Raw genomic sequence first — 14,862 nt, forward strand, 5'->3', positions numbered from 1 at the left:
AAAATGCCTTTACACTGGCACTCCTTTAAATCTAATTCTTGAGTTTATTTATGCATGTAAAGCATCTGCCAAATAGCAAGCTAAGGTATTGCAAAAATCTGTGATTTCTCTATACTGATGATTTATACAGGTTCACCAAGATATTTTGTGCTAGTTTTCAGTCTGTTTTAGCCACCAAAATCTACTTAGTCATAGTGGTGTAAGGAAAATCAGACAAAAAGAGTGCAGAGGAGAAGCAGATTGTTTTTCTTTTTTTATTAATCATGTGTGTTTGCTTGGAATAGTTGAAATTCTCTTTGTTCCCTGCCTCTCTGTTTAGACCAGGAGGTTACATTTACAGTGAAAGGCTCACATGAAGGAAGTCAGAAGATTTTGCTGGACTCTGGCCCCCGCCTTCATATCATCACATTTCACTGCATCATAAATGACCAGACAAGACTGGATATCATATTACCAGAAGAAGTAAGTTCTCCTTCTGTCTGCTATCATTAACCTCTGAAATTAGATCAAGAAATTAATGGCACCAGTGAACTGAATTAGCCCTCTTAGTAGAAGTTCTAGAGGGGGCAAACCTATCCTGTCTGCATATCCAACTGCTTTTTACATTTTTTCAGCTGGCTGATGGAAATGAAACAGAGAAGCTTGGGGTCCTTTCTTTCTCTCTGAATTCACTCCCTTTGCAGAAGGAAGTAATGCTAGAAGAGGTTAGTGCTTGAACCTTCCAAAATCTATATATTTTTAAATGTGCTACTAGAAATAAAGTTACCAAGTAAATAAATGGTCCTGCTAGAAATAAAGTTACCAAGTAAATAAAATCACTGTGTAAAATTGTTACAGCTATTCATTATAAATGTTAAAAAATATTAAAATTGTCATATTCACTTTTAAGGAGATGAGTCTTAACAATAATTTTAATAATATGAAAATCATTGTAAACCTGCATCCCACAATTAGAATTAAGTGGTTTCAGGGAACAGAAGTGACTGTCATATGCACATGTATTCAAAAAATTTGTTTTGATTTTGGAGTAATTCTAGAATGGCTAATAAAAATAGGAAATTATTAATTTAATTCAGATTTTAATTTGTGCAAATATTGATAGTGGGAATGGTTTTGTATGTATTTATTTGAGTTTAAGAAGGTGATTAGTCTCATTCTTACTGCCCTTTCTAAGTGTGCACATTGGGAACTGGTGTGACCTGTAAGCTTGTGGCACACTACCTGCCCCAAACAAGCTTATTAGAGAAAAGAGAAAATTTGACTTTTGTTAATTGTATCAAAAAAATGCCCTTAGCCTTATTATCTGAGAACCAGTTCTCTTAGTCAATGGGTATTGCCTGAGCGTGAAGGAAAGAAATGTTTTAAAATCTGATGGTAATTAGCTTTATTTTCTCAATTTCTAGGATAATTCATTTCACTTGTGCTTGACAGCAAGGAAATGGTAAGATAGCCTCTTTTTGTCCTATCATCCAGGACTACTGTAAACTAGTTATTTAGGTTTTTCTGTGATAGATGGAGAGATGAACACACACTGCATGAGTGCTTTCTCTTGAGCTCACGTGGTGCCTGTGGTAAGTGCAAGTCTGCTGAACTTACAGGATCGTGCAGTTCAGTATGAGTTTGTGAACCTTCATAGGTTTCTTCAGAGTAAATTAGTTGGATTTATGGTTATGATTCTTATAAATGAGTAAAACTGTGCTTCTCACATATTAATTTTATTTCCCATTTATGCCCACAGTCAGATATATGACTTAAATAAACTCTATCAAACTTTAACTTTGCAAAAACACCCTAACAAATATAAGGTAGCCTGTCTTCTGCCCCTTCTCTTGCTTCACCAAGCAGAATGAGAGCTGAGACCTGATCAGATGCACCTCTGCCAACCCACTTACAGGCACAGAATTGCACCAGTGACAGCTAAGATAGAAGACAACAATGTTTTATGGTACAGCTGAAAACTTCATATGGTTCACAGCATCCCTGCTATTGGGTGATATACAGAAGGGAAGTAAGGTGAATTTTGACAGCATGGGAACCCTCTGTGTAAACCTTTTCAACTTCAACCCCTAATAAATTATATTGTAATGAAAATCTGAAAGACAGATTTTTGAAGAGAGCAAGGGAAATTTTAATCTATCACTGAATGAGTTGTTTGTTTTTGGAGGGTAAACCAGTTGAACTTACTCTGTTTTCAAACTTCCACTGTGTGATAAACCAAATTTGTTGGAGAACAGCAATGAGGAGCATTAATCTTTGAAACATTCAAATTTGTGAAATATTGGTGAAAATTATGTTCGGGACAGTTTACAGCCACCAGAGGGTGATGTGATCCAGAAGATTTGGTTCATATTTAGTGTTTCTCTCAGTAACAGATGTCTTTGTGTTGTTGAAGACACATAACCTTAACTGTCATTTGGCTGGGTTTGTACCTATTTTTCTGATTTTTTTTTTTTGCTTGTGCTTCACATTTCTCAAGGGACAAAGTTCCAAGTGTCTGCACATGTGGAAAAAAAAAGATGGATGTTCTTGTACATTTGCAGGATGAAGCTTGCAAATGCTTCCCTAGAAATCTGTTCAGGACACAGGTGAAAGGCTGGATTTCCCAAGATAGAGGGTGCTCAGGGGTTGATGCTTGACCTGCAGCTCAAGCTTCATCACATAACTGATTAGGACCATCACTTTAAATGCTGTTAGTGGGCTGTTGAAACCAAGCACAAGTGATGATGGCATCACTTGAATTTTTCAGGACGTCATGGTGACGAACAGGAATGGGTACAGAAAAAATACTCCTGAAATTGTTCCTTTTTGTGATCCTTCCCTGACTTGTGTGTATTATCTTTGTCTCCACGTTCACAAGAAATCTAAAGTACCTTGGAAACTCCTCTCCATCCTCACTCCTACTCATTGCTGGTAGCAGAAATGGTTGTTTTTCTTCTTTCCATGATCAGTATGCAGACTTGGAAATGACTTGTTTTACAGATGATGCATTTTTTTATTACCTGCTCTACAGATATTGAAATCAGCTATAAATGACGTTGCATTGATTTGTCCTATTGTGTATTCTAGCTCAGGAAATCTGGATGTGCGTTTGGGATTTAGCCTGTGCATGGAAGAGCAGGACTTCCTGTGGAAAAGGAAGAAATATGTTGCTGCTGCTCTGAAAAAGATTCTTAATTTGGAGGAGGATCTGAAAGAGCATGAGGCAAGCCCATACAGTCCCTGGTAGCAACTCCTCTCCCGGAATCAAGGCCTGGCTCACAAATCCAAACCACAAATAAAAACCCAGCTTAATTAATCCTACTCTTGTGGGCGAGGCTTGGCCACCTAGGGCAAAGGATGAGCAAGAAAAAGCAGTGGCCTCTGAAAGCAGCAGAGCTGGAGAGACAGAATAATGTCTTCACAGACCTGAATATTTCTCAACAACTCCTCCGTTCTTGTTTATTCTTGGTACTGCTCATGGGTCTCAGGAGGAAAATTTGTAGGGAGCAGACATGGAACAGCTTGGGGATGCTGTCTGAGAAAAGTATGCCTTATCTCAGTGACAGACACAAGGTAGTGGCCATGGCACATAAAAGTGTTTTGAGAGGAAGAAGCAAGAATTTTCACATAGGCATCTGAATAAAAATTCCTGGGGGCGGTTCTGAAGCAAAAAGGCTTCAATCAGTTCTTTACACCAACAGATAGAATAAAACCTTCAACCTGGAAGAGTGGATCTTACATCATTGAGTTGGAGATAAAATAGCTTATTGTAAGTTTAGCTGTATCATTGTAGCTCCTGCTCCTGACTCCATTACTGAGTCATTAATTTTCTAACTGCTTATGCCTAGCTGGGTTGGTGACAATCAGAAAAGTGAACATACCAACACCAAGAATACTCTATAGCTTTTTAGGAAAAATCCCCTCTACCTTGTTAACTGACTTACATTTGAACTGAAAAAAAAATGCATTAGAGTTTTAATTCATAATGAAAAAGTTAGAAAATGTAAAACTTGGAACATAATTTTTGGAATTTATTCTGATTTTAGTTAAGATTATGAGATTTTTCTTCATTTTCTGGATTTAAGTTCTAAACAATTTAAAGTACAAAGAACATCTGTTTTTGTTGGTTTTCTGTGATTTTGGTGGGTTTTTTTTTTTAATGACAATTATTTTCTTCATGCTCTGTTCATTGACTTTAGAATAACAGGTTCCTTTAAGAAATTAGAAACTCATATTTGAAAGGTATAAATAGACATTTTTCATAGGGTGTATAAACTTCCACACAACTCTAGATGCTAGTGGAAGCAAAGGGTGTACTAGATCAGGAAAAGATTAAGAGAAGAATAGTCTGTCTCTTCAATTACACTTGGACTGTGGAGAGGGGAAACCCTATCAATGCCTGTGCTTCAGGACATAAAGTAACTAGTGGCCTGCAGCCAGGAAGGCTTCAGCTATTGTGTGGTTTGGCTAATTACAGGGTGCTGTGCATTCTTCTGCAACGCTGATCATTGTTAGAGGCAGAATCATGGATCCCTAATCTGCTCCAGTGTGGTAAATCCCGTATTTTCTATGACAGTTTCTAATAATACACTTTGAGAAAAATTCCAGGGTGATGAGGTTGATTTCCAGTTCTATATTAAGCAAACACCCTCCTGTCTGCTCCATCTGAGTGGGTAAGACATAAGCCTTCCTTCTCATATCAGTCAGTGGTGGCAAACAGAATTCTTTTGCAACAATCACATCCTTTTCATATGAAGCAACATCACTGATTCTATCAGTGCCTGCAACGTGTTATCTGATTTCCGCAGTAAGGACCGTTTGTCACTAATATGTGCATGGCTTTTGTCGCTTCTGCCTTGCTGTGTTGAACAGGTGCCGGTGGTGGCCATTACAACAACGGGGGGAGGAACGAGGTCGCTCACAGCGATGTATGGCAGCCTGCTGGGTCTGCAGAAACTCAACCTCTTAGACTGCATTACCTACATCGGTGGTTTATCGGGTACCACATGGTGAGAATGACCCATGCAAGGTTTATGTTTTCTCTGTTCAATAATGTTGACTCTTTGTACAACAGTCTTGGCTTATGTGGCACTTAGAGCAAAAGCATTTCCAGTTTCCTCACAATCTCCTCCCTGTCCCCCTGGAACAAAGAAACAAAACATGCTGATTGGGAAACCAATCATCACATTCATGAGCTGCCTCTGCCACCACACTGACTCAGTCTATGCCTGATATTTTCATGTAAATGCTTTATTCCCTTTTCATATTTTATCAATTATACCTTAGACTAAATGCAACAAATTTGTCTTTAGACTGGAAGTTAAAGAAAGATGAGAAGATGAATTTATGCCTGGCATTTGGTGGTTATTCTCACTTCCAATTTGGACTTACAGTGCATCTCCCTCTGGTAAAAGATGTATTTGGGGCTAGTGGAACTAATTCTGTCACAAAAAGTCCATCAAATGACAAGTTACTCAACCTGGAGAAACTGCAACTATGGTTGTTCATTGTAAGGTGCTCTCTTCTCCTAGTGGTCATACAGCAACTTAAAATAACAAAGGCATTTAATCAAGTAATTTCTAGGTACCTTCCCTTTCCTACACCTGCTTGGAAGTGGAGAATTTTTTTTCACTGCATGGTGAATTGTTAGTTCTTTATATAAGTTCAAATCTTAATGGTAGGTTTTTCTAAGTATTTGGGAAAATTCTTTTAACTTCTCTGTATGTATGTGGTCTGAATGTACCTGTCTGTGTTATGATTTCAAGGACACAAGTAAGAATGGCCATATGAGGACATGTCTAAGAACTGCCCAGTTTTCTTGCTGGCACAGGCCATTAGCAGACACATGGGACCAAATGTAGGACTAGAGCAAACTAGCAGTGACTACTTTTTAGAATACTCCCCAACTTTCAAGAAATGGATTTTATGAGGGCTTGTGGAGCTTTTGCATTTAACAGTCTTGGATCTTGTTTTTTCTAATCCCTTGAATTTGGACATCATTTTTGAGCACACGGAAACTTTTATCATCACCAAACCAGGAAAGCTTGGAGGTTTTGCTTGCTCTTGAAACAAGGGTATTTTAAATGTGTTTAATTTTTAGTTGTAATTCCATAAGAATTAAGAAACAGCCAAAGAGGTTTCACTAAAGTTTTCTGAAGGCAAGCCACAACATTACTCTTCTTTCATTATTTTCTTCTAACATTTTTTCAGGACTATGGCAAACTTATATGAAGATGCTACCTGGTCACAAAAATATCTGGAGGATGCAATCAAGGAAGCTCGCAAGCAAGTAACTAAATCCAAGATCAGCTGTTTTTCTTTGGACTGTCTGAAGTACTATTATAATGACCTGATGGAGAGGACTAAAGAAGGACATAACACTTCTTTCATAGACCTTTGGGGGCTTGTCATTGAATCTATGCTACATGATAAGGTATTACTCCTTTTCTTGCACAAACCTGATGAACTTCGATAGCTCCAATGGAGAAGAAAATCAATCCTGGGATGCTATTCAGTACTATTATTGCAAATGATTAGTTTAGCAGTTGATTAAATATTATATATTCAGAATAATTATTAAAACACTATTCTTGATTTAAAGAGAAGTTGACCTCAAACTTAAGAATTCATGACGTAGCGGTCAAAGGTGTTCTTTCTCTTTAAAGAAAGAAGATTCCTGAGGAAAAAATATTTTCAATTGCAAACAGATCACTTTGGACATTAAATATTCTTAATAATAGAGGCACCTAAAAATTTGAAATAATTTGCTTCTCTAGTATAAATGAAGATATGCATTTATAAAGTGGCCTAGTATGTGACACATGGTGATGATTCAAGTGGTGGGAAAGACCATTGTCTAAATATGATAACAAGTTTTAAGAAAGAGCAATAGAAATATTGTTACCTTAAAAATAGTGTATCTTAAATAGTTTCCTTCTGGGTGTTTTTTATACAAGGAAGTTTTAAATTGTCATGTGCAAGAGAACATATTCTTACATATGCATATACTTGTAAAATACCTTAAAATATGACAAATTCTTTGCTAAGACCCAGCCAATGAAAGAATGTTACCTTCCACTTGGCTAGATAACTTTTCTTGGCAGTATACTTTTTTTTCTTGCTGAACTTACAGTTAACCTTTCTGCATATCTCAAAATCTAAGAACTCAAAGGGTTTAGCTGCTTCTTATGGAATGCTTGCCAAGTTTGAAATATCCCATTCACATTATATTATTTCAAGCACAAATTGTTTTTCCATCTCATTCCATTAACCATTTTTAATCAAAACCAGAAAGATGAGCACAGACTCTCAGATCAACGGCAGGCAGTGAATAATGGTCAGAACCCATTGCCCATCTATGTGGCCATCAACCTCAAGTCCAACTACAGTGCCCAGGCATTCAGAGGTAATGAGTATGATTTAAATTTCTTAACAACTTTATAATTTAAGTAATCAAAACTAAGATAATATGCATGTAATCAGCTTTAATAATACAATAGTCCTTTCATTCTAATTGAAACCCCCTGCCCCAACCCCAAAAAACTACTAAAAATTCAAATAATAATGACTAAAACTACAAAAAAAAATCAAGTCCAAACCTGTTTAGTGTTTAAAATTTGAGTTCTTTAAGTTGCAAGAAGTGAAAGCATAGTTATACAACAGAAAATGACAGTCACAATTTATCCTGTCACAAAAACGTTGTAATGAACCATTCTTATGATGGTTCCATATAGTCTTATTTTGCACAATGAAAGAGAAAACTTAGAGTTTGTGGGTCCAGTGACAGGAGAAACTCTGTCTCCTCTACTATTAATTTTTGCAGTGTTTGTTTAATATGATCATCCGAGTACATGATACCAAGTGAATTCTAAGCTCTCTGTCACTGGAGCCCTAAAGAGAACAAGTTGTACATGAGCAATACATACCTTCAGATCAGATTTACTGCATTATGGGAATGTCTGTGGTTGCATTCAGATCAGGACTTTTCTGCTGGTGATTGCTCTATCACAGCCTGGGACTGCCCTCAAATAAGAGCCTTATGGCATCAGTACTTAAGGCAATATAGACATAGTTATAGCTGGTGAATGGCATTTACTTTCTAGTATTCCTCTGTTTAGCAATAGTTAACATATGACTGCTTTTTAATGGTCTGTTTGCTGTTGCCATAGAATGGCTGGAGTTCACTCCTTATGAAGTTGCTTTCCTGAAATATGGAGCATCTATTCCCGCAGAACATTTTGGAAGTGAATTCTTTATGGGAAGGATGGTGAAGAGGCTCTCAGAGACTCGGATCTGCTATATGCAAGGTGACTATTGCCTGGGGGAAAGGTGGTCTACTTGAGAGGTACCTGGCACGAGCAAGTGCATGGTCTGTGGTGGACAGCACTGGGAAGACAACAGCAAACAGGTTGAGCAGGTGGGAGTTTACATTAGCAAAGACATACTTAGGAAATATGCTCACAAAGGTATCCATACAGACAAATAGGAAATATCCAAGGGAAAGAACTGAAGGTATGTAATAATTAAAATTCTTTCAAGGCTACTCCATCAATCAACTTCTATTCACTCTTTCATGTTACAGGTATGTGGAGTAGTATATTTTCCATAGATGTGATGTATGTCTGGAATTTGGCGGCTGATTCAGAGGACTTCTGGTGCAGATGGACCAGAGACAGAGTAAAAGATATTGGTAAGATTTAAATTTTTTTTTTCGCCACCAGTATATATTGGTTCTATTCTGTGAAGAAGTTTAATGCATAAAGAAATGCTGTCAGAGAGAAAAAGATGAAGAAAGCAAGACAGAGATATCAACTAAAAATTCTTTTCTGACCGATTTAGAACTAAATCATGCTTCTTTGGCAAAGCTGTACATTTTTCTGAAGGGCATAGAGACATAAAAAGTCTCCAGCAGACACGTAGAAGTCATGTATTAAAAACACATGTTAAGATTGTTAAATATGTTTCTCCTTGGCCCTTAATAATGTGCGTAGAGAAAATAGCTCTTGCAGAGGGCTGGTTTCTCAGCTAAACTGCCCATGGAGAAAGCATGCTCTTACTGTTAATTGCACAGGGACCTTGGAGTGACTGGTCTTCTAACTTAGCTGATATTGCAGCTGAGAAGGTGTCTTGTTCAAAGGTCACTGTTGTACTCCCGTATGTTTTGAGACTCATCTCTCCCTTTCATCACACACTATAGGATAGAAGTGGGCATCCTTTGAGGTAACCTAGGGTTGGAGGTGGTGCTTACCACCTGGCAGTTTGCTGCCTGAAACTATCTGTCATTTATTTAATTGTCTAATACTGAGTTTTATTTAGTAGCAGAGACATTAAAGGCTTATAACTATGTTTGCTTTACATTTGGGGTGGAGAATGGTGATAACTGTTGGTATTAGTCACTCAATTTTTAAAAATATTTATCATTTTAGAAAACTGTCCTAAATGTAAAACTTCTTTCCCTCTTACAGCAGAAGAACCCTTTTTGTCCATGAATCCCTATGAAGTGGACACATGTCTATTCACTCCTTCGAGTGTTCTCTCCTCTACTCTGCGAGATGTCTTAACGGGACGCCCAACCATTGCACAGTATCCCAATTTTATCAGAGGCTTCCAGCTGCATAACAAGTACCTGGAGAGTGAAGGATTTTCTACCTGGAAAGGCACAGTAACACAGTGTGTTTTTTAGTAGTGTTCTAAGGAGGTTTAAGTTTCAGAATTCATTTAGGATTTCCAACAAAGAGGAAGAGATGAGACCGACTTCTGAAATTCCGCTTCTCCCTTCTACAATTAAAAACCATGGAAGATAGAATTAAATAGCATTTCAATTTTTGGGGGGTGTGTTGAATGGTGAAATTGCATCTGATTCTTGGGGGATTGTGTTCCTGTGGACAAGGTGAGCTTAGCTTCAGGAAGTAGGAGGGATCTCCCCTTTAGGGCCAAATCAGCTTGTGGTGCCCAGGAAGGAAGAGAGGAAAAAGCAGTGGTGTGTAACTCCTGTAAATCAGTGCTGCTAGAGCCAAAGGAAGGCAGAGACAAGGTGGGGCAAAATTCTCCATTCCTCCCTCTTTATTTTCCTTTAGAGAAGCAGTCAATCTTGTGTTTTATTTGTCTTACTGAGAAATATCTATGTTTCAGACACAGTGATAGATTCTTTCCCAAATAAATTGATGGAAACAGCAGATGATGAACTGTCCTTGGTTGATACCGGCTTTTTCATTAATACCAGCTACCCACCACTTTTGAGATCAAAGAGGGAGGTGGATGTCATCCTGCATTTGAATTACAGTGGAGGGTCCCAGACACTGGTAAGGAGACCCATGATATCTGAGATATTCATGGTGTTTTGGTCTCTAGCACTTGTCAGATCAAACAACTTTTCAGTAGCGGAATGGGAATTAGATCATTAATATCTGATTTATTATTTAGATCATTAGGTGATTTATTTATCAGTAACCAAGAAATATATTAGAAGACAGTAATAGATTATAGGCATTTTAAAATCATCAAGGTCTTCATTGCAGTGGATCCAAGAGTTTTGAAGAGCTGACAGAGGAGCGTTCTGGAACTCTGATACCGATTTTTTTTATCCTTGTATTGAAAAAGTTACAAACTCAATGGAAAGTCCTGACAATATTTTAACAAATTAAATGAGAAAAACTATATGTCTTGTCTTCTTTATCTAATATCTGTCTTAGGGAAACGTCCTGACTGATGCCACACCTGATTAATAATTAAAAATAATATAGTTAGTCTTGCATATATAAAGAGAATAATATAAAAATAAATGTAAGTTTATAGTAAATATAGCTGTTAGTGTTGTTTTGCTTTGTTTTATTTTCCATGAGGTATGTTGATAAGTGTAGTTGTTAGTAGGGAGTCATTATCAAGTAATCACCAGTTATGCACAGGACAGAAAGATTGGGAGAGTGGTAAACAATGAAGAACTCAAGACAATGATGCAAAATAATCTACACTGATGTGTTTCTTCTTCATTCTTGCAGTTTTTTAGTCTTTCCCTTCTAAACCTGTTTCATTGGAATTATAAAATTATTCCTGTGACTTTTGACTTAATTTTCAAGTTCAAAAAAGTGACCGTTTTCTTCTTTTGCCTAAAGCAATGTGGAAAATAAGATAAGTTGCAATGTCTGGTGTGGTTACGGCTATTTCCATCTTCCCAGAGGAAGACTCAAGCCTTAGAATATTCTTGTTAGGTGCTGGGTTTTAAAATAATCAGGTCTCTGGATCAATTTTGATTCTTTGTTTTAATTTTATTTATTTTGTTCATTCATCCAGCCTCTGGATCAAATTGCGAAGTACTTCTCGGGGCAAGGAATTCCATTCCCCAACATTGAGATAAGTCAGGAAGACAGGGAAAACTTGAAGGAGTGCTATGTGTTTGAAGATGCTGATAGTCCACAAGCTCCAACAGTGCTTTTTTTCCCTCTAGTAAATGACACCTTCAAGAAATATAAAGCTCCTGGTGAGTCATCTGTGTTCCAATTTTAATAAAAAGTAATTTTCCTTGTCAGTCCTCTCCATTTCATATCTAATGCCTCACTGTGATCTTTGACTTTTCCAATGCCAGCATCATCAGTCTCGTAACTGAATAAAACCCCAAACCTGGTCTGTGTCAATTTGTCTGAACTATGTGAACTCCATAAGCTTTTATTAAGAGATTTGAGATGAATATAGGCATTTATTTCACAGAAAATACTAGAGAGAGTATGAAGGAAAAAATCCCAAAATATATCTACGATGGGGGTTAGGTCCTCAACACAAGCTATTTTATTCTACAGTCATAGACTTGTTATGCACTGCTGCTTGCAAACAAAGATGAGGCAAAACCTTCCAGTGGTTTTAGGGGTAAGCCCATTTATTTGGGCTTTGTTCACGTATTTAAAAGTAATGTCCTGGATTGAGGACTGAGTGGACAGAGATCTTCGGTTTCAATTTAAATGATGTCCTCTGTCTGAGTGCAGTAATTTCTCCTGAAATTTCAATGAGAGGGTTGTTATTTTATCCAGTACAGGAGTATCTTGTTTTCTTTTTGCTTATGCTTTTCTGATATCGGTACCAAAGGCTAGGATGTCCAAGCAGTGCTCTAGCATTGTTACTGGTAATGTTTTAATTCCCATGTGTTTGGGTGATGTAAATGTCAAATGATGTAAAATCATATCTGGATAGAGGGTTGATCCAGATGCTAAGGAATACAGTGCTACTATGTTACTTTTATATCCATCTGGCAAATTATATGTGTCCTTCCAAATCTCTCTTTTCTACCCATAATTATGTAAATGACTGATAGGAGCCACATACTGCAGGAAAACTTAACTGGTGCTTCTCCTTGTGGTTTGTCCCTCAGGCATGGAAAGGAGTCCTGAAGAGATGGCTGAAGGCAAGGTTGATGTCTCCAGCATCCTCTCCCCATTTACAACAAGGGAGGTGTGTTTCAGTGAAGAGAATTTTGACAAACTGGTGAAACTGACTGATTACAATGTCCTGAACAACGAGAAACAGATTATTCAGGCCTTGCGCTTGGCCGTGGCACGGAGGAGGCAGCGGAATCATTAGCTGCCACACACTGACTTCAATTTACCATGCGATATTTCTGTGTTGTCTGTGGTTTGGTGACATCAAGATGTTTGCCAGTTAGACTTGCAGTAGAAATCGCATCACCCGAAGGACATGCTGGACTCCACCCATTTACATGGCTGTTCAGACAAACCAGTGGTTTAATCCAAAACAAACTTCAAAGCAGGAAATTTGTTTTTAGGTTTTTTACCTTGTTACTTTACCAACTGTTATATATAGTCCATATAATATATTATAATGTTGTGTAAGATAATGAAATATGTGGAACATTAAAATGTGTATCAAAACAGTATTTACATGGTGGGTTTTCTGTTTGTCTGAACAGCAATACCTAGAACTGGAATTTCTTTGGTAAATAACTAATCCATTGTGCTGGTTTTGCTTATCTGTGAGCCACTATGAGGTTTTTATTTAACTTTCTTTGGTAATCCTTGAAAATAAATTTCTGATGTTACTATTACTGTTGTAAAAATCTGTAAAGTTTGCACCACCAATAAAAAAACCCCCTGAATTAAGTCATTTTTGTTTCAGGAGATAAACAGCTGAGCTGTTATTCACAGAACCACTTATATTCAGTCTAAGCAGTAGACATATTGCCAACTTTCCTTCAGTTTTCTCCTGGAGTTTTTGCTAACTGTCCTGCTTCACTCATCTTTACTTGCCTTGACTATTCATGAAGGATGACCTTGCAATTTCTCACAGGGTTTTGTAAGATGAGATGTGGCTTCTAGCTGTTTGCATGGAACAGGGCAATGCAAGAGAGCTTTTTAAGATCCCTTCCAGACATATTTTTTACACCTGTTCAACACTTACGGGCAAATGATCTTTACAGGGATTGTATTGAAAGAGTGGTTTCTCATCATCCAAAATCCTAGAGGTCGTGGGGAAGGTAGGCTCTTATGGCTCTGCAACAGGCAGATCATGAGCTCAGCCTTTCACAGCAGCAGCCCTGCACTGTGGAACTGTGATTCATGAAGAGATTAGTCACAGCAGTTTAGAAAGAGTTTTGGATTATCTTCCTTTTGTTAATAGAAGGCTCCCACTGGTGCAATGAACTTCAGACAAAGTCACAGGGCAGAATTAGTATTGAGATTAGGGAAGTCTTGACTATGCTCAGAAGTGAGATAATTTGTTTCTATGAAATGAATTCTTAGGTAATGGATGAGAGAAAAAGATTCCTTTCTATGAAAAAACCCCAGCTGATGGTGTATCTTAGAGAAAATCGAGTATATGAGGAGAATGCATGGGCAATGTTTGTCCCTTATGAGCATATTCACTCCTGAAAAAACTTGAAAGGGCATGGTGTAACCCTGTTTTTAGGTGCAGTATTGTATGTTTAAATCTAGGTTATTATCCCTTCATGCATGAGGCAGCTGTAGTTGTGGTTCTTCTCCAATACACCAGAATATCAACTCATGAAATCCCTCTGGGTCCTTTCTAGAGATATCTTCAGGTTTAGTGTCATGGTTTCCAAGACCTTTTTACTGGAAATGAAATAAAGCAGAAAGGAGTATGTTTCAGACTGTTTTACAGGGGATGCTTATTGAAAAACAGGATGGAAAAAAATTAGGTAGGTGCAGGATGCAGCCTGAAACTGATTAATATTGCTTTTCATTGTGTCCTGCTGGCTGATATGAAACCTGTCTTTACCTCTCTGAGAGAGTTCCTCTTGCTCTCAGGATCATTCTGTGGCTCTTCATCTTCTCAGTGTTTCACTATCTTCTTTTTGAAGCAGGGTGCCAATAGTGACTTCTTTTAAAAAAATTTCAAGATCATTGATAAAAACATGTAGGCTTATAACTGAGCTTTTGCCATCTCTCTATGACTATATTCTTTTTGGGTTACCTTCCTTTGACTATTTCCTTTTGTAATCTGTTAGTTATCCATCCTTAATATGTTCAAAGTTTGGGTGATAGTTTTTTGGATCTAGTTCTTAAGCTAGAATGTCTTAAAGTGCCAAATATTTTAGGAAATTAAAAATCTTTCATGTCTGTAAAATTGCCTTCATCAATCAGTTCTCAATTAATTGCAAAGTGAAATGAGATTATTTTGAAATTGATTTCCCTGTTTATTTTCATAATAGCAAGGATTATTTTAAAAAGACAAAAACAAACCCCAAATTCCCATTTTTTAAATTCTTGTGTGCTCACTTCATGTACTTCCTCACTGAGTCAGGGAGCACCTCACACGGCATGTAGTGTACTAAACAGGGAAGCCTTAAAAATTTGAAGACATAAAGAATACATGACAACATGAAGAATAATTGACATTAATTTCAAATCTAATTTCACTGCC

At 37.3% G+C, this 14,862-nt stretch overlaps 1 protein-coding gene across 2 annotated transcripts in view; it reads left to right on the forward strand.

Annotated features, from left to right (window-relative positions):
* The window catches only part of LOC139673180 (cytosolic phospholipase A2 epsilon-like), a 32,676-nt gene extending 19,594 nt beyond the window's left edge, over positions 1-13,082 (forward strand). The window contains exons 9-21 of one of the 2 annotated variants that reach the window (XM_071558350.1): positions 320-462; positions 615-704; positions 1,404-1,441; positions 3,067-3,202; positions 4,852-4,988; positions 6,190-6,412; positions 7,270-7,384; positions 8,148-8,285; positions 8,561-8,668; positions 9,444-9,648; positions 10,202-10,280; positions 11,269-11,455; positions 12,338-13,082. In XM_071558350.1, the coding sequence (XP_071414451.1) occupies positions 320-462; positions 615-704; positions 1,404-1,441; positions 3,067-3,202; positions 4,852-4,988; positions 6,190-6,412; positions 7,270-7,384; positions 8,148-8,285; positions 8,561-8,668; positions 9,444-9,648; positions 10,202-10,280; positions 11,269-11,455; positions 12,338-12,546 (1,808 nt within the window). In that variant the 3' untranslated portion in view covers positions 12,547-13,082. Of the gene's footprint in view, positions 1-319; positions 463-614; positions 705-1,403; positions 1,442-3,066; positions 3,203-4,851; positions 4,989-6,189; positions 6,413-7,269; positions 7,385-8,147; positions 8,286-8,560; positions 8,669-9,443; positions 9,649-10,110; positions 10,281-11,268; positions 11,456-12,337 lie in introns of both variants that reach the window. The other variant, XM_071558349.1, reaches the window with a different exon arrangement.
* The last annotated feature ends 1,780 nt before the right edge of the window (positions 13,083-14,862 follow it).

The sequence above is a fragment of the Pithys albifrons genome, chromosome 6, assembly GCF_047495875.1.
Source record: "Pithys albifrons albifrons isolate INPA30051 chromosome 6, PitAlb_v1, whole genome shotgun sequence".
Lineage (NCBI taxonomy): Eukaryota > Metazoa > Chordata > Aves > Passeriformes > Thamnophilidae > Pithys > Pithys albifrons.